Source organism: Zophobas morio, unplaced genomic scaffold (assembly GCF_036711695.1).
Source record: "Zophobas morio isolate AGI-343-1 ecotype UQ-CSIRO unplaced genomic scaffold, CSIRO_AGI_Zmor_V1 ptg000008l, whole genome shotgun sequence".
Classification (NCBI taxonomy): domain Eukaryota; kingdom Metazoa; phylum Arthropoda; class Insecta; order Coleoptera; family Tenebrionidae; genus Zophobas; species Zophobas morio.
In genome coordinates this window covers 3469717-3493948 of record NW_026972113.1, presented here as the reverse complement: position 1 = coordinate 3493948, position 24232 = coordinate 3469717, and the positions used below count along the sequence as shown (strand labels likewise).

Here is a 24232-nt window from a genome sequence, read left to right as displayed (position 1 = left end):
CGTAAAAGTAGAGTACTTTAAAGTACTTTAAAACGCGTTTCCCGTTGTTATACAATAAATCTGTCTTTTACCTGCATCTTCGCCGCTCGTGTGCATTTTTTCGCCTGAAAATCGTCACAGTACACGACAAAGTTTCAATTTCTGCGATCAAACTAAAGAAAACGCTTCAATCGCCGAAGGCTTGAATTTTTAAACATTGAGTTTTATAACTAAACCACTAATTATCAAGTTCGTTTGAAATACTTTTTTTCGTTAAAAGAAACCCTCCGTGTCCAACTTTCCGTCTTTGATGTAAAATTAATTCATTTTAATTAAAGAGAGCCGAATTCAGCCGAAAAGCTATATAAAGACCAATCACTCCACCCTTCAGTAACGCAATGGACAACATAATCGAGCAAAGCTTCAAAGTTAACACACAGATAATGACTTTTCTGTGTTGGTATCCGCCTGAAAAAAAGTCGCCGTTGTTTCAGGTTCGAAGATATTTTTTCTACGTTATGTTGTTGGTTGTACCCACTGTGTTAACTTTGATTGATATAATCGTCGAGGGAGATTACGACGACAAGCAGACTATTTTCGTAGCAGAAACGATTAGTTTCAGTTTTAAAATTTTACCGTTTTTGAAGAATAATCACAGGATTAAGAACTGCATAAACTACTTTGGTCAGCCAGATTTTTCACCAAAAGACGAAACACAGGAAGACGTAATAAGACCGTGTGTGGAGATGTGTCAAAAAATATCCAAGTTGTATCTAGTGGGGTGCTTCAGTGCCCAAGTTATGTTCGTTTTGCCGTCACTGGTGTCAAAGAATTACGAGCTACCGATGAAGATTTGGCTGCCTTATGACGCAACAAGCGGAATAGTGGTGTATTATTCAACGATTTTGTATTTTTTTGCAGGTGGCTATAACTCATTTTGAAACAGAGTATATTAGTTATTGTAGCGTGTTTATATGCAGGCTCGGCCACTTCACTCATTGACCCTCTGATAGGAGGTCTCGCCTACCATTCAACATCACAGCTACGAATCTTAAAAATTCAACTTCAAAATCTCAGTCCTGGTAACATTTATGGCGACTTAGTTAAGTGTGTACGACAACACGAAGCCATTTTATGGTACGATTTTCCGGAGTCGTCGCTCATTCAGCATCCACATTTCCACTTTTGTTCTAGTTTTGTAAACGAATACGAAAAGTGTTTCTCCTGGACTATGTTTAGTCAATTTTCAGGAACCACTCTTGGAATTTGCTTCTGCTGCATAGCTGTGACTACTGTAAAAACGCAGTTACAGCAATCCGTTTTGACTATTAATTAGTAATCTTCAGGTACCTCTCGCAAGCATCGAGGCCGTAATGTACATCACCTTTTTTTTTGTCGTTATCTCGCAAGTGTTCTTTTATTGTTATTTTGGTACTCTACTTTTTGAAGAAGTAAGTTTTTGAAATAATGTGTACTTATTTCTGAATCATTTTTAGAACAATACTTTAATAATGGCCGTTTATGTGAGTCGCTGGTACGAATATGACGTTAAAGTTAGACGGGTTTTAATTACTTTGATGGAGCGTTCGAAACGACCCATGATTGTGACTGCAGAAAAATTTTTTGATTTGACTTTGGAGACTTTTTCCAAGGTATAGACATAATGGGGTGATGAATCTACTAAATGGGTGATTTTTAGATGATTAAGAGCAGCTACTCTTTAGTGGCTGTGCTTAAATAAAGCTACATCGTCGAAATATTAGTCTATTATATATGTTGATGTTGAAATTAAATGTGTGAAAGCAACCATTTGTTACGCCACTGGTATAAACACATATGCAAAATCTAGGGACAAAAATAAAAGCACTAGACCGTTGATTAAGTGACGTCTAAATTTATTGACAGTGCCTCCATTTAAATTACAGTAATAACAGTGTAAATTTTTTTAAACAAGGTGATAATAAAAAACAGAGAAAGTGTTTTTGCTAACTACAATATGTGAATTTAGTATTACGGCAGTCCTATCGTCGACATAACCTCAATTTTGGTGCCACTTTTCTCTTCGCAACATGAATAAACCGAAAACCACCCTAAACAAAGATCGCAGTGACCAAAAGGCTACAAATAAATTAATAGACTCGTTATCCAAACTCGTGCAAGAGCAGCCCACGACAACCAAAAAATGGACCTCTCCGAGGACCAAAAGGGGCGACAAAGGCAAACTGAAGGTTGTGTCATATCCGAGTAAAAAAAAAGCGAAACCGAAGCCTCTGGACATTACTACGAAGAAAAAGGACCGAAGTTTGAAGCGGGAATCGTCGTTTGAAAAGTACGGGATCGTGTTGCCGTCGTTCGAGAAGATCGTGGCTGATCATAAGAAGTTTGAAGAGCATAAGGAGAGTGTTAAGCGGTTGGATGTTTTCGATGAGGGGATGTTGAATGTGTCTTTGGCGAGCGATTGTTTGAAGGAGAAGGAATTCACTGGGGAGCTTCTGGATTGCAAGCACGTGTCGCGTGAGGAATTAAGCAAGAGTTTCTGGAAGCACTTGAAGACTTTGAGGACCATCATGAAGGGGGATAAATTTTCACAAAGACATCATTCTTTTTTCAAGCGCGACGCAGGTGACGTTGGTCAGGACTTGACGTGTAGTACTAGTTGCGCAGTTTTTTCCTACGAACAAAAGGAGCATTTGTTGAGGTTAATAGAAGCGGAGTTGGATCCGGATGATAAATTTTTAGGGTATATTTTCAAAGTGTTGTTACCAGAATTGTGTCTGTTGATTTTTATGGATGAACATCGGATGACTAAATCAGACGCAGAGGAGTATTTAGATCAACGACCGTTACACTTTGACTAAATCTAATACACAGAATTGTGAAACTCTTGATTAAATAAATAAATTTCGTTTTTGGAGAAAAATTGACATTTGTAGCCCACGTGACCACGGTTTGATTGTCGCTCGTGGTTGGTCGAAAGTGGCCACGTGATCACGCATCGCTACGCGATTGGCCCTTTAAAAAATGAACTCGTTTGAGTTGATAAGTTTATTGTCTACAAAAATTTCATACAAGTGGATGGAATAAAAAGTTGGCACGTAAAACAAACGAATAAAAATCCACCTGGCAGCACCTAATTGGAAAAATGCACTTATTACACCTCAGACAACTATTCTATTTTACAATTGTATGTACATATGTAAAGAGTAATCTTAGACCTTGATGATGGCGTCAAACAAAGTAAATAAATAAAATAAATTACCACTAACTATGTCTTCAACATAGTCCAGTTGCCACAAGGCACTTTCTACTTGACTTTTAACAATTTCTTCGCCGCTTCGACTACGTCCTTGGGAACTGGCAACGCCGCACTTTCTAAATTCTTTGTGTAAGGCATGGGGGTGTCGACTCCCGTTAATCTAATCGCTGGTTGATCCAGCTGGAAGAACGCTTCAGTTTCCATAATTCTTGCCAAAATTTCAGCCCCGATTCCCGCTGTAGGCCACCCCTGTTCCACGCTTATCAAATGGTGCGTTTTGGCCACTGAAGCCGTGATCGTGTTAAAATCGAGGGGGCGCAGTGACCGCAAATTAATAACTTCGGCTTCGATGCCTTTCGATGACAACTCGTTAGCGGCCAGCAGCGACGTCTCCACAGCCCTAGAGTGCGCCACTATTGTTATATGTTTCCCTACGAACAACCAATTAAACAAGCAAACACAACAACAAATAATTACCAGGTCGTTCGACCTTTGCCTTTCCAATCGGTAACACAAAGTCCTCTGCAAGCGCCTGATCCGACATGGGGTACTGCACCCCATACAAGATCTCATTTTCGAGAAAAACCACGGGATCGGGGTCCCGTATAGCCGCTTTGAGCAGCCCCTTGCAGTCTTCGGCGTTATAAGGCGAGATTACTTTCAAACCAGGACAGTGGGCGTACCACGCCCCGTAGCACTGCGAGTGTTGAGCGGCAACCCCAGCTGCGGCCCCATTAGGCCCCCGGAACACAATAGGACAGTTAATTTTACCAGCTGACATGTAGAACGTCTTTCCTGCTGAGTTGATGATTTGGTCTATGGCTTGCATGGCGAAGTTGAACGTCATGTACTCGCAGACGGGGCGCAGCCCCGCCATGGCGGCCCCCACGGCGATCCCTGAGAAGCCCATTTCGGTGATCGGAGTGTCAATCACGCGCTTGTCGCCGTACTTCTTCCACAGCCCCCTTGTTACTTTGTAGGCGCCGTCGTACTGCGCCACTTCTTCTCCGATGATGAAGACGCGATCGTCACGAGTCATTTCTTCGTCGAGGGCTGAGTTTAGGGCGTCTCTGACGGTCATTTGTTTAGCGGCTGCGGGGGTAGTGAAAGAGAATTGTCTTCGGTTGAGGGTTCTGCTTGCTAGATTTAGCAGGCTGGAGGGTTTGATGCTTGCCATTTCGGTGGTGTGGTCCTGGAAGGGGTGAGTTCGTGAAAGGGGTTTGGGTTCTGTTATGACTTACCGGATTTTTCGGTTCTAGTCAAGGTGATTGAGGTCGTAAGGAGAATGTGGAGGGACGACGTCCTGTCAGATTTTGGTTTGGTTATTATCGTTGAACATTCGGAATACGTAATCGGACATGTGACGCTATCTTAGAGACATGCTCTTAACGACGGAGTGGAGACATGCCGAGGTATTTTTGAAGGTTAAGTTTGACAGATTTCTAGCGATTTTTGTGATTGTAGTGATTGAAAAGATGGCGCTGGACGAGGGTTATGCAACCAAATATACACCCATTCGGAGTCAGATTTAAATATTGAGAGTGTTTTATTTATTTATTTTAGATTTTTTGATGTTTGGATTTCTACATTTTTCAGTTTTATGATATTTTAAGTTTGTGATTTTTCGACTTTTCTTTTCTGACTGTAGATTTTTCAACTTTTCTATACTTCAATTTAAAAAATCGAAAAATCCGGAAGTCGAAAAACCAAAAGGCAAAATCGAAAAATCGAAGAATTGAGGAATTGAAAAATCGAAACTTTGAGAAGTCGAGAAATCGAAAAATTCAAAAACTGAGACATCGGGAAATCGAAAAATCAGAGGATCGGGAAATTTTCGAGTTTCATTTTCTCGATTTGTTGATTTTTCAGATTTTCGATTTTTAAATGTTACATTTCCAATTTGTATTTTTTTTATTTTTTGATATTTAGTTTTCTTCGTTTTTCAGTTTTACGATATTTTAATTTTTCAGTGTTTAAAATATTAGATTTTTCGGTTTTTCAGTTCATCAATGTTTTTTAATTTTTTCAATTTTGGGGTTTCTGAATTTTCACTTTTCCGATTTCTCAATTAATCAATTTTTTTCCTCATTTTTCGACTTCCCAAAGTTTCGATTTTTCAGTTCTTCAGTTTTTCAATTTTTGTATTTTTTTCAGGATTTTGATTTTTTGATTTTTCGATATTTTGGGTTTGCAGTTTCCAATTTTTAAATTTTTTAATTTCCAAATTTTTGGAAGTTTCGTTAATTTTGTAATTTTTCAGTTTTTCGATTTTTGTATTTTTCAATTTTTCGATATTTCTATTTTGGGATTTTTTAGTATTTCGACTTTTCGATTTTTTGAGTTCTGGATTTTTCGATTTCTCCACTTTTTACTTTTTGAATTTTCAATATTATACTTTGATTTCGTAAATTTTCAACTTTCGATATTTTAATTTTTAAAATTTGAAGTCTTTTGATGTCGTGAGTTTTCAGTTCTTCTATACTTTAATTTTTCCATTTTCCAATTTTTCGATGTTTCGAAATAAATAGGCCAAAATCGAAAAGCTAAAAATGGAAAAATTGATAAATCGAGAGATTGAACAATCAAAACATCGAAGCATCTAAATCTCGATGAATCAAAGTCTCAAAAAATTTAAAAATCGAAAAATGAAAAAATTAAAATAGAAGAACTGAAAATTCGAGAAATAGAAAAATCTAGAATTTTCAAAATTGAAAAATTAAAATATCGAAAAGTTGAAAAATTGAGAAATAGAGACATAAAATAGTTGAAAAATTGAAAAATCTAAAATTTAAAAAACGAAAAACTGAAAATTCAAAAAATAAAAAATCGAAAAATCGAAAAATTCAGAAGTCGAAAAGTCGAAAAGTGGAAGAATCGAAATATATATTGAAACATTCCAAAACTAAAAAAATATCCAAATATTGAGAAATTAAAAAATTGAGGAATCGAAAAACCAAAAAGCAAAGTTGAAAAATCGAAGAATTGAAAAATCAAAAAATCTAGAAATCGAAAAATCTAAAATTCAAAAATCGACAAATCGAGAAATCGAAAAATTGAAACATCGAAAAATTCAGAAACTGAGATATCGAAATATCAGAGGAATAGGAAATTTTCGAGCTTTGATTTCTTGATTTGTTGAGTTTTCAGTTTTCGATTTTTAAATGTTAGATTTTCGAATTTTAATTTTTTTGATTTTTGTTGTTTGGATTTCTCCACTTTTCAGTTTTGCGATATTTTAATTTCTCAATGTTTTATTAAATTTTATATTTTTCAATTTTTAGACTTTTCAGTTCTTCGATATTTTGAATTTTTTGAAAAATTGAGAAATAGGAATATAAGACAGTCGAAAAATTGAAAAATCTAAAGTTTAAAATACGAAAAACTGAAAATCCAAAAAATAAAAAATCGAAAAATCCAGAAATCGAAAAATCGATTTTAGATTTTCGAATTTTAATTTTTTTGACTTTTTGATGTTTGGATTTCCCAATTCCTTAGTTTTACGATATATGTATTAATTTTTCAATGTTTTAAATTTTCGATTTTTCAGTTCTTCCATATTTTTTAGTTTTTCAAATTTTGACGTTTCTGAATTTTCAGTTTTCCGATTTCTCAGTCTATTTTTTTTTCAATGTTATAATTTTCCAATTTTTGGATGTTTCGTTTTTGTGATTTTTCGGTTTTTCGATTCATCTATTTTTCAATGTTTCGATATTTCGACTTTTCGATTTTTTGAGTTCTGGATTTTTCGATTTTTTAATTTTTTGGATTTTCAGTTTTTCGTTTTTTAAACTTGAGATTTTTCAATTTTTTGACTGTTTCGAAATATCAATAGGCTAAAATCGAAAAATTGAAAAGTTAAAATGGATAAAATTTATAAATCGCGAGATTGAACAATCAAAACATCCAAACATCCAAAAAATAAAAAATCGAAAATTCCAGAAGTCGAAAAATCGAAAAGTCGAAGAATTGAAATATTGGAAAATTCCAAAATTGAAAGAAATATCCAAAAATTGAGAAATTAAAAAAAAGGAAAATTGAAAAATCGTAAAACCAAAAAACCGAAGACTAAAAAATAGAAATTTTGAGGAAAATGGGAAAATCAAAAATATATAGATTAATTAAGAAATCGGAAAACTGAAAATTTGGCAACGTTAAAATTTGAAAAATTGAAAACTAGAAATACTGAAGAACTGAAAACTCTAAAATCAAAAAATAAAAATTCGAAAATTTAAAATTTCAAAACCGAAAAGCTGAAAAATCGAAACTCGGAAATTAGAAAATTGAAAAGCCTGAAAGTAAAAAATCGAAAAACCGAGAAATCCAAAAATTTTCGGGTTTCGATTTTTCGATTTTTCAGTTCTTCAATATTTTTTAGTTTTTCAAATTTTGACGTTTTTGAATTTTCAGTTTTCGTATTTCTCGATTAATCTATTTTTTTTAATGTTTTAATTTCCCAATTTTTGGATGTTCCGTTTTTGGATTTTTCAGTTTTTCGATTCTTCAATTTTTCTTCTATTTTTCAATTTTTCGATATTTCAGTTTTGGGATTTTTTAGTATTTCGACTTTTCGATTTTTTGAGTTCTGGATTTTTCGATTTTTTAAATTTTGAGTTTTTCGTTTTTTAAACTTTGGAATCGAAAAGTTAAAAATGGAAAAATTTATAAATCGAGAGGTTGAACAATCAAAATATCGAAGCAGCCAAATCTCGATAAATCGAGAAATCAAAAAATTGAAAAATCGAAAATTTAAAAATTCGAGAAACGGAAAATCTAGAATTTAAAAATTGAAAAATTAAAGTATGGAAAAGTTGAAAAATTGAGAAACAGAAATATAAAACAATCGAAAAATTGAAAAATCGAAAGTTTATAAAACCGAAAACTGAAAATCCAAAAAATAAAAAATCGAAAAACCAGAAGTCGAAAAGTCGAAGAATCGAAATTTTGAAAAATCCGAAAACTGAAAGAAATAACAAAAAATTGAGGAATCAAAAAACTTGAAAATTGAGAAATTGAAAAACCAAAAAAGAAAAGTCGAAAAATCGAAGATTGAAGACCTGCAAAATCGAAAGTTCGGGAAGTCGAGAAATGAGAAAATCAAAAATAGATTAATTGAAAAATAGAAATATTCAAGAACTGAACAAATCAAAAAATAAAAATTCGAAAATTTATGACTTAAAAATCGACAAATCGAGAAATCAAAAAATTGAAAAATGGAAAAATTACAAAAAATTGTAAAATCGAAAATTTAGTAATTCGGAAAATTGAAAAATTGAAATATAGAAGAACTGAAAACTCAAGAGATCGAAAAACCCAATATTTTAAAAATTGAAAAGTTAAAATATCGAACAGTTGAAAAATTGAGGAACCGAATTATGTACATAAAACAGTCAAAAAATTGAAAGATCTAAAGTTTAACGAAAAAATTGAACATCCAAAGATAAAAAATCGAGAAATCAAAAGTCCAGGGGTCTAAAAATCGAAATATTGAAAAATCCCAAAACTGAAAGAAATATCCAAAAATTGAGAAATTAAAAAAAAGGAAAATTGAAAAAGCGTAAAACCAAAAAAGCGAAGGCGAAAAATCGAAGAAGTCAAGGACTGAAAAATGGAAATGTTGAAGAAAATGGGAAAATCAAAAATATATAGATTAACTGAGAAATCGAAAAACTGAAAATTTGGCAACGTTAAAATTTGAAAAATTGAAAACTAGAAATACTGAAGAACTGAAAACTCAAAAAATCGAGAAATCGAAAAATCTAAAATTTAAAAGATTGAACAATTAAAAATCGCAAAATTTAGAAATCGAGAAATCCAAACATCAAAAAATAAAAATTCGGAAATTTAAAATTTCAAAACCGAAAAACTGAAAAATCGAAACTCCGGAATTAGAAAATTGAAAAATCGAAAAATTGGGTAATTGAAAAATAGAAACATCGATAAATTGGAAAATCGAAAAACCGAGAAATCCAAAAATCGAAACATCGAAAAATTAAAAAACTGAATATCGAGAAATCAGAGGATTGTGAAATTTTCGAGTTTCGATTTTTCGATTTTCAGTTCTTCAATATTTTTTAGTTGTTCGAATTTTGACGTTTTTGAATTTTCAGTTTTCCAATTTCTCGATTAATCTATTTTTTTTTCAATGTTTTAATTTCCCAATTTTTGGATGTTTCGTTTTTGTAATTTTTCAGTTTTTCGATTCTTCAATTTTATTTTTCAGTTTTTCGACCGTTTCGAAATATAAATAGGCCAAAATCGAAAAGTTAAAAATGGAAAAATTTATAAATCGAGAGATTGAACAATCAAAACAGCCAAATCTCGATAAATCGAGAGATCAAAAAATTTTAAACTTCGAGAAATAGAAAAATATAGAATTTAAAATTAGAAAAATTAAAATATGGAAAAGTTGAAAAATTGAGAAACAGAAATATAAATGTCCAAAATTTGAGAAATTAAAAACTGGAAAATTGAGAAATCGAAAAACCAAAAAAGAAAAGTCGAAAAATCGAAGAATTAAAGACCTGTAAAATCGAAAGTTCGAGAAGTCGAGAAATGGGAAAATCAAAAATAGATTAACTGAAAAATCGGAAAACTGAAAATTCAGCAAAGTCAAAATTTGAAAAATTGAATAATAAAAATATTGAAGAACTGGACAATCAAAAAATAAAACTTCGAAAATCTATGACTTAAAAATCGACAAATCGAGAATTCAAAACTTTAGAATTTAAAAAATTGAACAATTAATGAATCGAGAATTTGAATCAATCAAAACATCGAAACACATGAATTCGAGAAATCAAAAAATTGAAAAATCGAAAAATCACAAAAATTGTAAAATCGAAAATTGAATAATTAGGAAAATTGAAAAATTGAAATATAGAAGAACTGAAAACTCAATATTTTAAAAATTGAAAAGTTAAAATATCGAAAAGTTGAAAAATTGAGAAACCGAATTATGTACCTACATAAAACAGTCAAAAAATTGAAAGATCTAAAGTTTAACGAAAAAATTGAAAATCCAAAGATAAAAAGTGGAGAAATCAAAAATCCCAAAACTGAACGAAATATCCAAAAATTGAGAAAATAAAAGAATGGAAAATTGGGAAATAAAAAACCTGAAAAATCGAAAAATTGAAGAATCGAAAAAATGGAAACTATAGGAAGTCGGGAAATCGAAAAATAAAAAAATATTACTTCAGAAATCGGAAAACTAGAAATTTAGAAACTTCAGAAATTGAAAAATCGTAAAATTGAGGAGGACAAAATTAACAAAATTCGTATCATTGAAACATAGGAAAATCGAGAAATCGAAAAATAAAAAAATAGTCAACATTTAAACGTAATTCATTATCCGCTCGTTTTACGTACCAAAAAAAAAATGAATCAGTCAGTTTATTAAAGAAGGTGAAACTAGAGGCAAGGGAAGTTCTGTCGAAATAACTTTCGCCAATTTTTTTCCTCATTTCTCGATTTCCCAAAGTTTCGATTTTTCAGTTCTTCAATTTTTGTATTTTTTCAGGATTTTGTTTTTTTGATTTGTCGATATTTTGAGTTTGCAGTTTCGCAATTTTTCAATTTTTTAATTTCCAAATTTTTGGATGTTCCGTTAATTTTGTGATTTTTCTGTTTTTCGATTTTTCAATTTTTCGATATTTCTGTTTTGGGATTTTTTAGTATTCCGACTTTTCGTGGATTTTTCGATTTATCAACATTTTATTTTTTGGATTTTCAACTTTTCGATATTTTAATTTTTAAAATTTTAAGACTTTCGACGTCGTGAGTTTTCAAGTTCTTCTATATTTTCATTTTTCAATTTTCGGAATTTTTAAATTTTAGATTTCCAACTTATTTTTTAATTATTTTAAAATCGAAAAGTTAAAAATGGAAAAATTGATAAATCGAGAGACTGAACGATCAAAACATCGAAATGATAAATCGAGATCTCAAAAAATTGAAAAATCGAAAATTTAAAAATTCGGAAAATTGAAAATTAAAATATAGAAGAACTGAAAATTCGAGAAATAGAAATATATAGAATTTTAAAAATTGAAAAATTGAAAAATCTAAAGTTTAAAAAACGTAAAACTGAAAATCCAAAAAATAAAAAATCGAAAAATCCCAAAACTGAAAGAAATATCCAAAAATTGAGAAACTAAAAAAAAAGGAAAATTGAAAAATCGTAAACCCAAAAAAGCGAAGGCGAAAAATCGAAGAAGTGAGGGACTGAAAAATAGAAATGTTGAGGAAAATGGGACAATCAAAAATATATAGATTAATTGAGAAATCGGAAAACTGAAAATTTGGCAACGTTGAAATTCGAAAAATTGAAAACTAGAAATACTGAAGAACTGAAATCTCAAAAAATCGAGAAATCGAAAATTCGAAAATTTAAAATTTCAAAACCGAAAAACTGAAAAATCGAAAGTCCGGAATTAGAAAATTGAAAAATCGAAAAATTGGGTAACTGAAAAATAAAAACATCGATAAATTGGAAAAGCGAAAAACCGAGAAATCCAAAAATCGAAACATCGAAAAATTCAAAACTAAATATCGAGAAATAGAGGATTGGGAAATTTTCGAGTTTCGATTTTTCGATTTTTCAGTTCTTCAATATTTTTTAGTTTTCAAATTTTGACGTTTTTGAATTTTCAGTTTTCCTATTTCTCGATTATTCTATTTTTTTTCAATGTTTTAATTTTCCAATTTTTGGATGTTCCGTTTTTGTGATTTTTCAGTTTTTCGATTCTTCAATTTTTCTTCTATTTTTCAATTTTTCGATATTTCAGTTTTGGGATTTTTTAGAATTTCGACTTTTCGATTTTTTGGGTTCTGGATTTTAAAATTTTTAAAATTTTGAGTTTTTCGTTTTTAAACTATAGATTTTTCAATTTTTCGACCGTTTCAAAATATAAATAGGCCAAAATCGAAAAATCGAAAAGTTAAAAATGGAAAAATTGAAGTATGGAAAAGTAGAAAAATTGATAAACAGAAATATAAAACAGTCGAAAAATTGAAAAATGGAAAGTTTAAAAAATCAAAAACTGAAAATCTAAAAAATAAAAAATCGAAAAAACCAGAAGTCGAAAAGTCGAAGAGTCGAAATTTTGAAAAATCCTAAAACTGACAGAAATATAAAAAAATTGAGGAATTAAAAGACTGGAAAATTGAGAAATCGAAAAACCAAAAAAGAAAAGTCGAAAAATCGAAGAATTGAAGACCTGTAAAATCGAAAGTTCGAGAAGTCGAGAAATGGGAAAATCAAAAATAGATTAATTGAAAAATATAAATATTCAAGAACTGAACAATCAAAAAATAAAAATTCGAAAATTTATGACTTAAAAATCGACAAATCGAGAAATAAAAAAATTGAAAAATCGAAAAATTACAAAAAATTGTAAAATCGAAAATTTAATAATTCGGAAAATTGAAATATTGAAATATAGAAGAACTGAAAACTCAAGAGATCGAAAAACCCAATATTTTAAAAATTGAAAAGTTAAAATATCGAAAAGTTGAAAAATTGAGAAATAGAAATATAAAACAGTCGAAAAATTGAAAAATCTAAAGTTTAAATAACGAAAAACTGAAAATCCAAAAAATAAAAAATCTAAAAATCCCAAAACTGAAAGAAATATCCAAAAATTGAGAAATTAAAAAAAAAGGAAAATTGAAAAATCGTAAACCCAAAAAAGCCAAGGCGAAAAATCGGAGAAGTGAGGGACTGAAAAATAGAAATGTTGAGGAAAATGGGAAAATCAAAAATATATAGATCAATTAAGAAATCGGAAAACTGAAAATTTGGCTACGTTAAAATTCGAAAAATTGAAAACTAGAAATACTGAAGAACTGAAATCTCAAAAAATCGAGAAATCGAAAATTCGAAAATTTAAAATTTCAAAACCGAAAAACTGAAAAATCGAAACTCCGGAATTGGAAAATTGAAAAATCGAAAAATCGGGTAATTGAAAAATAGAAACATCCATAAATTGGAAAATCCTATTTCTCGATTAATCTATTTTTTTTTTTCAATGTTTTAATGTCCCAATTTTTGGATGTTTCGTTTTTGTGTTTTTTCAGTTTTTCGATTCTTCAATTTTTCTTCTATTTTTCAATTTTTCGACCGTTTCGAAATATAAATAGGCCAAAATCGAAAAGTTAAAATTGGAAAAATTTATAAATCGAGAGATTGAACAATCAAAACATCTAAACTGCCAAATCTCGATAAATCGAGAGATCAAAAAATTTTAAAATTCGAGAAATAGAAAAATCTAGAATTTAAAATTAGAAAAATTAAAAAATGAAAAGTTAAAAATTGAGATACAGAAATATAAATATCCAAAAATTGAGAAATTAAAAAACTGGAAAATTGAGAAATCGAAAAACCAAAAAAGAAAAGTCGAAAAATCGAAGAATTGAAGACCTGTAAAATCGAAAGTACGAAAGTCGAGAAATGGGAAAATCAAAAATAGATTAATTGAAAAATATAAATATTGAAAAACTGAATAATCAAAAAATAAAAATTCGAAAATCTATGACTCAAAAATCGACAAATCGAGAAATCAAAACTTTAGAATTAAAAAAATTGAACAATTGATGAATCGAGAATTTGAATCAATCGAAACATCTGAATTCGATAAATCGAGAAATAAAAAAATTGAAAAATCAAAAAATTACAAGAAATTGTAAAATCGAAAATTGAATAATTTGGAAAATTGAAAAATTGAAATGTAGAGAACTGAAAACTCAAGAGATCGAAAAACCCAATATTTTAAAAATTGAAAAGTTAAAATATCGAAAAGTTGAAAAATTCAGAAACCGAATTTTGTACATAAAACAGTCAAAAATTGCAAGATCTTAACGTTTAACGAAAAAATTGAAAATCCAAAAATAAAAAATCAAGAAATCAAAAATCCAGGGGTCTGAAAATCGAAATATTGAAAAATCCCAAAACTAAAATATCCAAAAATTGAGAAATTAAAAGATTGGAAAATTGGGAAATAAAAAACCTGAAAAATCGAAAAATTGAAGAATTGAAAAAAATGGAAACTGGAAAGTCGGGAAATTGGAAAATAAAAAAATAGTCAACATTTAAACGTAATTCATTATCCGGTGGCTTCCGTTTTCTCAAAAAATCCGCGTTATGTTCATAAAATTTTCGCTGACTCACGTTATCAACCCATTATCGGCCTCCTGCTTCGCCATTCCCCATTTAAATTAATCAAAGTACGAAATCGCTTGCGAAACGAGCGATAAAGTCAAAAGAATTTGCTACATTTTATTACACAACGCGCGTCTTCGCATGAATGATTACAATGTCACTACCACACACTTCGAAATTAATTATAACATTGTTTTTCTCGCAAGACGATGAAGTGATACGATCTCGTGTCCACTTTCACAACCTTATGCAAATTTCTAGCTCTGTGGCGACATTGACACTAATATTGGCAGCCTGTGATGGATCGCAAGAATAAAAAAAAAATCATAGTCTAATAGTATTTATTTCAAATTATATTATTACATCTTATAGAAACTTACAGTCAAAACAATGCATATAGTCATTTCTGCCATCGTTTCGTCTAAGACACCAAAATCCCAAAAAAATCCTCAAAACCTAGTAACTAAACACGACATGCAATAATCCTGAAACACAGATTAAACCTTTCCCATATCAAAATATCGCGCCGACTCTGTAGTCTGTACATTATATTATCACTATATCACAATGCTCCCATCTGTCTGGAACTAGTGACAAAGAGCCAAAAACGAAGCAGCAAACTTTGAAACAGCAGCGTGAGTAAATTCAGTGACGGCTTTACTGTATTATTGTCGAACGACTTGCCGTCTCGGTTTCTTTGCCTGAATACTGATACACTTTGGCATACTTTATTGTCCGTATACTTAGTGTGAATTTTGGGTGATTGTCGAAACAGCGCTAGCCTCGTTTTAGCTCTCTTAACAGTAAATACACACGATCGATAAAATTTTAAAAATGGATGTCACGGCGGTACAACATCCAACGTCAACGTTACATTTAACATTAAAATAGATTTAGTAAGGTACTGTGTACGTAAAACTGATATTGTTCTAACAGGGCAGTTGTATCTAGGTGTAAGCGTGGACGACAGTGGCGGCGCTCTAATTAAAAATTTCTGCTTTTAAAACCGCCACTGCGCCTCTGTATCAGACACAGCACTACTCTAACACCAAACCAACGTAAATCCTAGTCTCTCATGTAAAAATATCTCTAACTTAAGACACTAGTGCATCCTAATCGTTAAAGCTCAACCAAGCTGTCAAAAATTTCTGCCATATTGTTCCACAGTTACCCTCTTCTACCTCGTTATTTTCTTAATATTAACACCGAATTCGCATTCGACACAATTACAGAACTCAGTCCAAAAAATCGAATCGTGTACGATTCGTTCCAAGTGAGACCAAAACCACCAGGTGGCGTCCATTTCCAGGACTTTAGACACCCGTATTGTTGTAGATGTACGAAACCGCGGTGTCTTGGAGGGGTATTTTCCGAGTCGACGAGTTGTTGTTGTAGAAATGCGACGATTTGCGCATGCTCGTCGAAGAACTCATCATCGCCACAGTTTCGTAGTACCGCAACCTCCCGCAGCACTTCCTACTCTTGATGATGGCGACAAAACCCCGACGAAACTTCTTATTAAAGAAAGCGTACAAAATCGGGTTGATGCAAGAGTTGGAGGCACCCAGCCACTGCGCGATGGGTGTAGCAATGGGCAAAATCTCCTCCTCCCAGCTTTCTATGTCTCCACCGAGCTTAATCCGGGCGAAAATCACGTACAAAGGTAGCCACGACAGGACGAATAGAATCACCACGGCTACCAACATCTTGACCACTTTCACTTTCGACTTCTGTTGCATGCGTTCCATTTGGGCGTCTTTCGTATCCGTCGGGATGTGTCTTCTCCACACTTTGATCCAGATCAAAACGTAGCAAAGTGTGATCAAAATCATGGGCAAAATGTAGCAGAAGACCATATTCGCGATGAGAAAATACAAAGCTCCGTTCATGGAATCGGGCCACACTTCTATGCACAGTTGCACGTCTGGAGCGTCGCTGAAGATCACCACCAGGTCGAAAAAAATCGCCCATGGGATGGTCGTGGTCAGCGCGATGAACCAGATGAAGATGATCATGATCCGGGCTCGTCGTTTCGTGATTTGGCATTTCAAGGGCCACCAGATCGCCAGGAATCTGGAAAAGGGGGATTCGTATGAGCGCAATGCAGCTTGTACATAAATGGAAATTAATTCGTGGTTATTATGCTAAGTTATTTAAATTTGAGGAATTATTTATGACGTGGTGGCGGTTGATGAGGAGTCGGTCGATGTTTGGGAAGGACAAGGATGTTGGATTTGTAACCTTGTGTCTTGTGGGTATTTAAAAAAGTCCTTGAACTTTGCACGAGCTCACGTGTAAATAAAGTGGGTTTATTAAATTTGAAATGGGTTAATAAAGGGCGAGATTTTTTCCTGGATGCCGATTATGATGACGGGGGCCCTCTAGGTGGCAATTTTCACTTTTAATAAGGGGATACAGTTTACGGGGTTGTAAAATATTTTGGAGGACGGGTTGGGGAAAACGAGATTCGGATTAAGCGCATATTTATTAGTTAATAAAACGAAAAAAATCGGTTTGTGGGTGGGAGATAAGGGCTTTGGGGATAATAAAGTAAGTACAAAACCCAGATCTGACCCAACTGGAAACTTTAATTAGTTCGATTAACAATCAGCCAACTTGAATTTTGATATTTTTTAGTGAGAGATATATTCATTTTGTAGTCGAGTCCATTGGACGACTGGCTACTTTTTATGTTTTTGCGACGTGTCATGACCCCTAGACCACGAAAAAATACATTTCTGGATCGATTGTTGTCGTATTTTATATGTGTATTAGGAATATCGTGTAGATGGTAAAACCCTATCAAAATTTGGATCAACGTTCCGACCAACAATAGGATGACGTCATCTCCAAAATTTATATTAATAAATATTATTTCAATTTCAATTATACTTCTTCACATGTAGTTTATGAAACCGTGTCCAGATTTTTAGGAAAAAATAAAATAAAAATCTATTCGTTAACTCCTTCAAAAAAAAAATGATGGCGTCATTACAAAATTTTGTAGTGGAAGAACTAACCTGAAATAAACTTCAACATTTCAAAATTTGCAAAATTAAATTTTAATTTTTCCAAATTTTAAAATTCTCGGCTTCCGAATTTTTCAATTTTTGGCTTTGCAATTGTTCATATTTTCAAGTTCTTGGGTTTATTTTTGACTTTCCCTATTTGTTAATTTTCATTTTCTCGATTTTATATCACAATTTTTCGTTTTTTCATTTTCTTTATTTTTTCAATTTTATAATTTTTCGTTTTTTCAATTTTTCAAATTTTCAATCTTTCGATTTTTGTATTTTTCGTTTCTTAAATTTTTCGAGTTTTTGATTTTCAATTTTTAAATTTTCCGAAGTTTTCATTTTATAATTTTTCGATTTTTCATTTTTGGTTTTTCAGTTTCTCATTTTTTAATTTTTCGATGTTTCAATTTTTTGTTTCCTCAATTTTTCAAGTTCATGATTTCATTTTTGATTTTCCCGATTTTTTAATTTTCATTTTGTCGATTTTGTATCACAATTTTTCATTTTTTCATTTCTTTTCATTTCTCAATTTTATAATTTTTCCTTCATTCAATTTTTAAAATTTTTAATTTTTCAATTTTTCTATTTATCGTTCCTTCAATTTTTCGAGTTTTTGATTCCCAATTTTTTATTTTCCGAAGTTTTCATTTTATACTTTTTCAATTTTTCATTTTTGATATTTCAATTTCTCAATTTTCAATTTTTCGATTTCTCAATTTTTCGTTTCTTAAATTTTTCGAGTTTTTGATTTCCAGTTTTTAAATTTTCCGAAGGTTTCATTTTATAATTTTTCGATTTTTCATTTTTGATTTTTCAGTTTCTCATTTTTTAATTTTTCGATTTTTCAATTTTTTGTTTCCTCAATTTTTCAAGTTCTTGATTTTATTTTTGATTTTCCGATTTTTTAATTTTCATTTTCTCGATTTTATATCACAATTTTCTTCATTTACATTAGTTTTTCAATGTTTCTTTCGATTTATAATTTTTCGTTTCTTAAATTTTTCGACTTTTGATGTAACCAGTTTTTAAATTTTCCGAAGTTTACATTTAATGCTTTTTAGATTTGTCATTTTTGATTTTTCAGTTTCTCAGTTTTCAATCTTTCGATTTTTTAATTTTTCGTCCCTTAAATGTTTCGAGTTTTTGATTTCCAATTTTAAATTTTCCGAAGTTTTCATTTTATACTGTTTCGATTTTTTATTTTTTTCGTTTTCTCAATTTTTCGAGTTCTTGATTTTATTTTTGATATCCCCATTTTTTATTTTTATTTTCTGGATTTTATAACACAATTTTTCGTTTTTTCATTCCTTTATTTTTTCAATGTTTTGTTCGATTTTATAATTTTTCGTTTATTCAATTTTTCAAATTTTCAATCTTCGGTTTTCCAATTTTCCAAATTTTGCAATTTTTGGATTTCTTACATCCGATTTTCCGATTTCTTTAATTTTCAAAATTCTGATTTTACAGTATATTACATATTTCGTTTTGTCGATTTTTAAGTTTCTCAATTTTTATTCTCTCGATTTTTCAATTTTTAGTTTCTTAAATTTTTCGAATTTTTGATTTACAATTTTGAAATTTTCCGAAGTTTTTATTTTATAATTTTTCTATTTTCCATTTTTGATTTTTCTGTTTCTCAATCTTTCAATTCTTCAATTTTTTGTTTCTTGAATTTTTCGAGTTTTTGATTCCCAATTTTTAAATTTTCTGAAGTTTTTATTTCATACATTTTCGACTTTTCACTTTTGATTCCCGTTTCTTGAATTTTTGGAGTTTTTGATTTCCAATTTTTAAATTTTCCGAAGTTTTCATTTTATACTTTTTCGATTTTTCATTTTTGATTTTTTAGTTTCTCAATTTTTAATTTTTCAGTTTTTCGTTTCCTTAGTTTTTTCATTTTTTCAATTTCTTTAATTTTCAAAATTTTGATTTTACAATACATATATACATATTTTGTTTTTTAGATTTTGCACTTTTCCGATGTTTAGGTTTCTCAATTTTTGATTTTTCAATTTTTCGTTTCTTATTTTTTCGGGTTCTTGATTTCTAATTTTTAAATTTTCCCAAGTTTTCATTTTATACTTTTTCGATGTTTCATTTTTGATTTTTCAGCTTTACACTTTTGCAATTTTTCCATTATTTTGATTCGTAAAGTTGAAAAATCGAAAAACTGTAGTACTGAAAAATCTGAATGTGGGAAAATTAATATGGAGAAATTCATAAATGAAAAATCGAATAAATGAAAAAGTTTCAAAATCCAATAATTAATAATTGGAAAACTGCAAAATTTTAAAAATTATCATTATTATTATCTATTTAAAATGAAAACTAGGATAATTGCAAATCAGAAATTAAAGAACGTTTTTTCACTTTTGATTTTCCAACTTTCCACTTTTGCAATTTTTCCATTTTTTTGATACGAAAAGTTAAAAATCGAAAAACTGGAAAATTGAAAAATAAAAAATCGAAAAACTGTAGCAGCGAAAAGTGGAAAAATTGAAAAATTTAACATCGAGAAATTGAAAAATGAAAAACCGAAAAAATGAAAAATCGAATAAATGAAAAAGTTTTAAAATCCAATAAAATCGAAAAATGAGAAAATCGTGAAAGTGAAAAATCTAAAATTGAAACGACCAAAAATTAAAAAATAAAAATGATAAAATCAAAACATTAAAAAACCGAAAAATTTAAAAATACATAAAAAGAAAATAAAGAAACAAAACGAAAAATTGCAAAAAGCAAAATTCAAGAAATGATTATTTGAAAAATACGGAAATTGGAAAATCGAAAACTGAATAATTTTAAAATGAAAACTCGAAGAGTTGTATATTCGTAATATTGAAGGCACAAAATACTATAAATTAAAAAAAATTGCAAATCGAAAAACTGAAGAAACGAAAAATTGAAAAAATAAAGAAAATAGAAAACCGAAACGAAAAATTTCAAAATTTAAAAATTGAAAAATTCAAAACTTGGAAAATTTATAGGGGTTATCAGAAAACAGAAATCGCAAAAGATGTAATTTTGTCGAAATAATTTTCCTAATCAGATTTTAATCCAGTTTGAAATGCGCACACTTTCCACATCGGTCGCGATAAGGCACGAATGTGAGAATTGGATTCGACCAACCGTAAAAATTTTTCCTGTCTACTCATGAATAAATTAGCGACCTGTTCATTGCATTATGTAAATAGTGAGGCCCGTGTTCCATTCATAATTACACAAAATTGCAGACCTGAGGCAAGACCCGAAATTAGGGTCAAAGGGATTCCACATAATCAAATTCTTCACAGTACGATTTATGGCCATTTGCTCGTTCATTAGCGAGAAAAATTGTGCAATAAAACCGACACATTCCGAATCAAGATCATTAATTCGTTTTGAAGCTTAGAAAAAAAAAAGGTCATTAATTATTATACTCCAAATACCGATGTGTAGTAAGAAATTCGCTATCCACATTAATTATTTCACAAGGTTAGTAGTAGTGCTCCAATTTTTCACTTTCCTCTGAGAGTTTATTCGGCTAATTTACAAACCTCCATTCATCAAGCGGAAAAGGGGAGAAAATAATTAGCCGCTTCCGCCAGATTTGCAACTTTTAATTTGTTCTTTTCGTGGGCTTTGTTGAAAAATACACCGAACGTAATCGGCTCGGTTCGCGTTTGCAATTAACTGTTCTGTCGGCGCTAATTTATATAAATGCGCCGAGAGATTTGAACTTGTTATTCGGGTTGTTATCAGGTATTAAACATTGTGTTTGTTGTAGCTACTTGGAAAAGTTCTCGATCGGTTCGAGCAGAGATTACAAACGATTCATTACAGTCGAGTGCAATTGCAGCGACCGTGACTTAGGGGAAAGTGGGGCAAAGTCGACACGATGGGCGGAAAACGGGTTTGGAAAACGAAACAAACCGTATAATTTTATGAGTCCTTATTCTACAAAATATCCAACAATGCAAGTTACGTAATACATGAGTAACACAGAATGCGACATACACAATTGAAAATCAGTATATTTTTATCAATTAAGCCGCATTAAAAGTGTGAAACATTTCCATCGTGGCCTAACCCAGAAATCTAAATTCCGCTCTTTTGACAGGTCTTTGATGCATTAATAAATCAGGCGGCGATCGATCATCCATTTGGTCGCTTTATAGCCCATATCGCGCCATAATGGTTAATAAATTCCTTCAAACTGCAACTTAAAGCGCAATCAGATTCAATAAATCACTAAGAACCAAAGCACTTCGCATTCTTAATTTCCTCTAAATACGGTTAAATATTTCCACAATATCCATAAAATAAAAAAATGATTTTCGCAATTTTCGCCAAATTGGGTAGATGGAAACTCATCCAGACAGAACTGATGAATGTAGCCGCAAGGGTCGTAAAGTTAATAAAATCATGTCGGGGAAATGATTTTCTACATTCTACACGCAGATTTGAATAATTTAGTGGTTTATCATCGAGAGGAAATAGAGATTTATATTGAAAGAGATTGCTTTTGTCACATGCACGTTAAGATACGATGTGGGTTTTTATGAAGTAACGGTTTTGAAATAAATTTATAACGACATTATACTGAATAAATTTTTACGAGTGTTAACTGACGTAAGTAACAATGTAAAGACTTAAACCGTCAGCAGATTTGTGCGATTCTTAACATAAACCTGAAAAGATTTTCAACACAGGATTTAGATTTTCAAATGTTTTTAAGAATTTTGCAATTCTTAAAATATCAATAAGGCGAAGATTATAATGAAATTCAAAAAGATGGACGGTTAAGTTCGAAGAGATTATCTGGATTTTCTGCTTTTCCTAGAGTTTCTGAATTCTCTGGATTTTTTGGATTTTCTGGATTTTCTAGGGTTTCTGGATTTTCAGGATTTTTTGGATCATCTGGATTTTTCGGATGTTTTAATTTTCTGGTTTTTTGGATTTTTTGGAGTTTTTGGATTTTTTGGATTTTTTGGATTTTTTGGATTTTTTAGATTTTTGTTGGATTTTTTGGGATTTTCGGATTTTTGGATTCTTTGTATTTTTTGAATTTTCTGGATTTTCTTAATTTTCTGGATTTTTTTGGATCTTTTGTATTTTTTTTTGATTTGTTGGATTTATTGAATTTCTTGTATTTCCTTTGCTTCGTGCTTTTCCCGAAATTCTTGGATTCCACTTTCTGGATTTTTTTGATTTTTTTTTGTTTTTTTGGATTTTTTAGATTTTTTGGATTTTTTGGATTTCTTGGACTTCTTGGATTTCTTGGATTTCTTGGATTTTCTGGATTTTCTGAATTTTCTGAATTTTTTTGTATTTTTTGGATTCTTTGGATTCTTTGGATTCTTTGGATTCTTTAGATTCTTTGGATTCTTTAGCTTCTTTGGATTCTTTAGATTCTTTGGATTATTTGAATTTTTTGTATTTTTTTTATTTTTAGATTTTTTAGATTTTTCGAAATTTATTTTTTTTAATACAAAATTTTTTTGGATTCTTTGGATTTTTTGGATTTTTTTGTATTTCTTGGATTTTTTGGATTTTTTGTATTTTTTGTATTTTTTGTATTTTTTTGATTTTTTTTGTATTTTTTGGATTTTTTGGATTTTTTGGATTTTTTGGATTTTTTGGATTTTTTGGATTTTTTGGATTTTTTGGATTTTTTGGATTTTTTGGATTTTTTTTGGATTTTTTGGATTTTTTGGATTTTTTGGATTTTTTGGATTTTTTTTGTATTTTTTGGATTTTTTGGATTTTTTGGATTTTTTGGATTTTTTTGGATTTTTCGAAATTAATTTTTTTTTAAATACAAATTTTTATCAATTTTTTCGGATTTTTTTGATTTTTTTGGATTTCATTGGATATTTTGGATTTTCTTGATTTTCTAGGCTTTCCGGATTCGCTGGTTTTACTGAATTATTTGAATTTTTCGGATTTTTTAATCTTCCGGATTCTTTGACTTCTTTGGATTTCTTGGATTTCTTGGATTTCTTGGATTTTCCGGATTTTCTGAATTTTCTGAATTTTTTGGATTTTTGAATTTTTTTGGGTTTTTTCGATTTTTTGGATTTTTTCGATTTTTTGGATTTTCTTGATTATCTAGGGTTTCCGGATTCTCTTGTTTTACTGAAGTATCTGAATTTTTCGGATTTTTAATCTTCTGGTTTCTTTGAATTTTTTGGATTTTCTGGATTTTCTTAATTTTCTGGATCTTTTTGGATCTTTCGTGTTTTTTTTTTGAATTTTTGGATTTATTGAATTTTTTGGATTTCCTTTGCTTTGTGCTTTTTCCGAAATTCTTGGATTTCACTTTCTGGATTTTGTGGGTTTTTTGTTTTTTGATTTTTTGAATTTTCTGGATTTTTTAGATTTTTGAATACTTTGGATTTTTTAGATTCTCTCAATTTTCTGGACTTACTGGACTTATTGGATTTTTTGGATTTTTTGGATTTCTTGGATTTCTTGGATTTCTTGGATTTCATGGATTTCTTGGATTTCTTGGACTTCTTGGATTTTCTGGATTTTCTGAATTTTTTGGATTTTTTGGATTCTTTGGATTTTTTGGGTCTTTGGATTGTTTGGACTCTTTGAATTTTTTGTATTTTTTTCGATTTTTTTGGATTTTTCGAAATTTATTTTTTTTATTATAATTTTTTTTTGGATTTTTTGATTTCTTTAGATTCTTTGGATTTTGTGGATTTTTTGGATTTTCTAGGTTTTCCGGATTCTCTGGTTTTTCTGGATTATCTGGATTTTTTTGATTTTTTAATCTTCTGGATTCTTTGAATTTTTTGGATTTTCTGAATTTTCTGGATTTTTTTGGATGTTTTG

The 24232-nt window shown here is 30.4% G+C and overlaps 3 protein-coding genes across 3 annotated transcripts in view; 1 reads left to right on the top strand and 2 right to left on the bottom strand.

Annotated features, from left to right (window-relative positions):
• The first annotated feature begins 49 nt into the window (after positions 1 to 49).
• Positions 50 to 1860, top strand: LOC135125530 (odorant receptor 4-like). Its single transcript, XM_064051192.1, has 6 exons — positions 50 to 900; positions 945 to 1116; positions 1174 to 1273; positions 1326 to 1430; positions 1476 to 1631; positions 1679 to 1860. The coding sequence occupies exons 1-6, from the start codon at positions 378 to 380 to the stop codon at positions 1718 to 1720; spliced, it is 1098 nt and encodes a 365-aa protein (XP_063907262.1). The 5' UTR covers positions 50 to 377; the 3' UTR covers positions 1721 to 1860.
• A 1149-nt stretch (positions 1861 to 3009) lies between these two features.
• Positions 3010 to 4667, bottom strand: LOC135125083 (pyruvate dehydrogenase E1 component subunit beta, mitochondrial). Its single transcript, XM_064050419.1, has 3 exons — positions 4477 to 4667; positions 3713 to 4427; positions 3010 to 3666 (listed from the first exon to the last, which is right to left on the bottom strand). The coding sequence occupies exons 2-3, from the start codon at positions 4410 to 4412 to the stop codon at positions 3284 to 3286; spliced, it is 1083 nt and encodes a 360-aa protein (XP_063906489.1). The 5' UTR covers positions 4413 to 4427; positions 4477 to 4667; the 3' UTR covers positions 3010 to 3283.
• Positions 4668 to 14798: 10131 nt separating this feature from the next.
• The window catches only part of LOC135125074 (neuropeptide SIFamide receptor-like), a 123358-nt gene continuing 113924 nt past the window's right edge, over positions 14799 to 24232 (bottom strand). The window contains exon 3 of the mRNA XM_064050404.1: positions 14799 to 16466. Coding sequence (XP_063906474.1) covers positions 15707 to 16466 — 760 coding nt within the window. The 3' untranslated portion in view covers positions 14799 to 15706. The remainder of the gene's footprint in view (positions 16467 to 24232) is intronic.

Coding starts and splice junctions, on each gene's coding strand:
- LOC135125083 (XM_064050419.1), bottom strand. CDS start 4,412: ATGGCAAGCATCAAACCCTCCAGCCTGCTAAATCTAGCAAGCAGAACC. Junction 3,667..3,712: donor GGCAAAGGTCGAACGACCTG/GTAATTATTTGT, acceptor GGTTGTTCGTAG/GGAAACATATAACAATAGTG.
- LOC135125530 (XM_064051192.1), top strand. CDS start 378: ATGGACAACATAATCGAGCAAAGCTTCAAAGTTAACACACAGATAATG. Junction 901..944: donor GATTTTGTATTTTTTTGCAG/GTGGCTATAACT, acceptor TAGTTATTGTAG/CGTGTTTATATGCAGGCTCG. Junction 1,274..1,325: donor GCTGCATAGCTGTGACTACT/GTAAAAACGCAG, acceptor AGTAATCTTCAG/GTACCTCTCGCAAGCATCGA.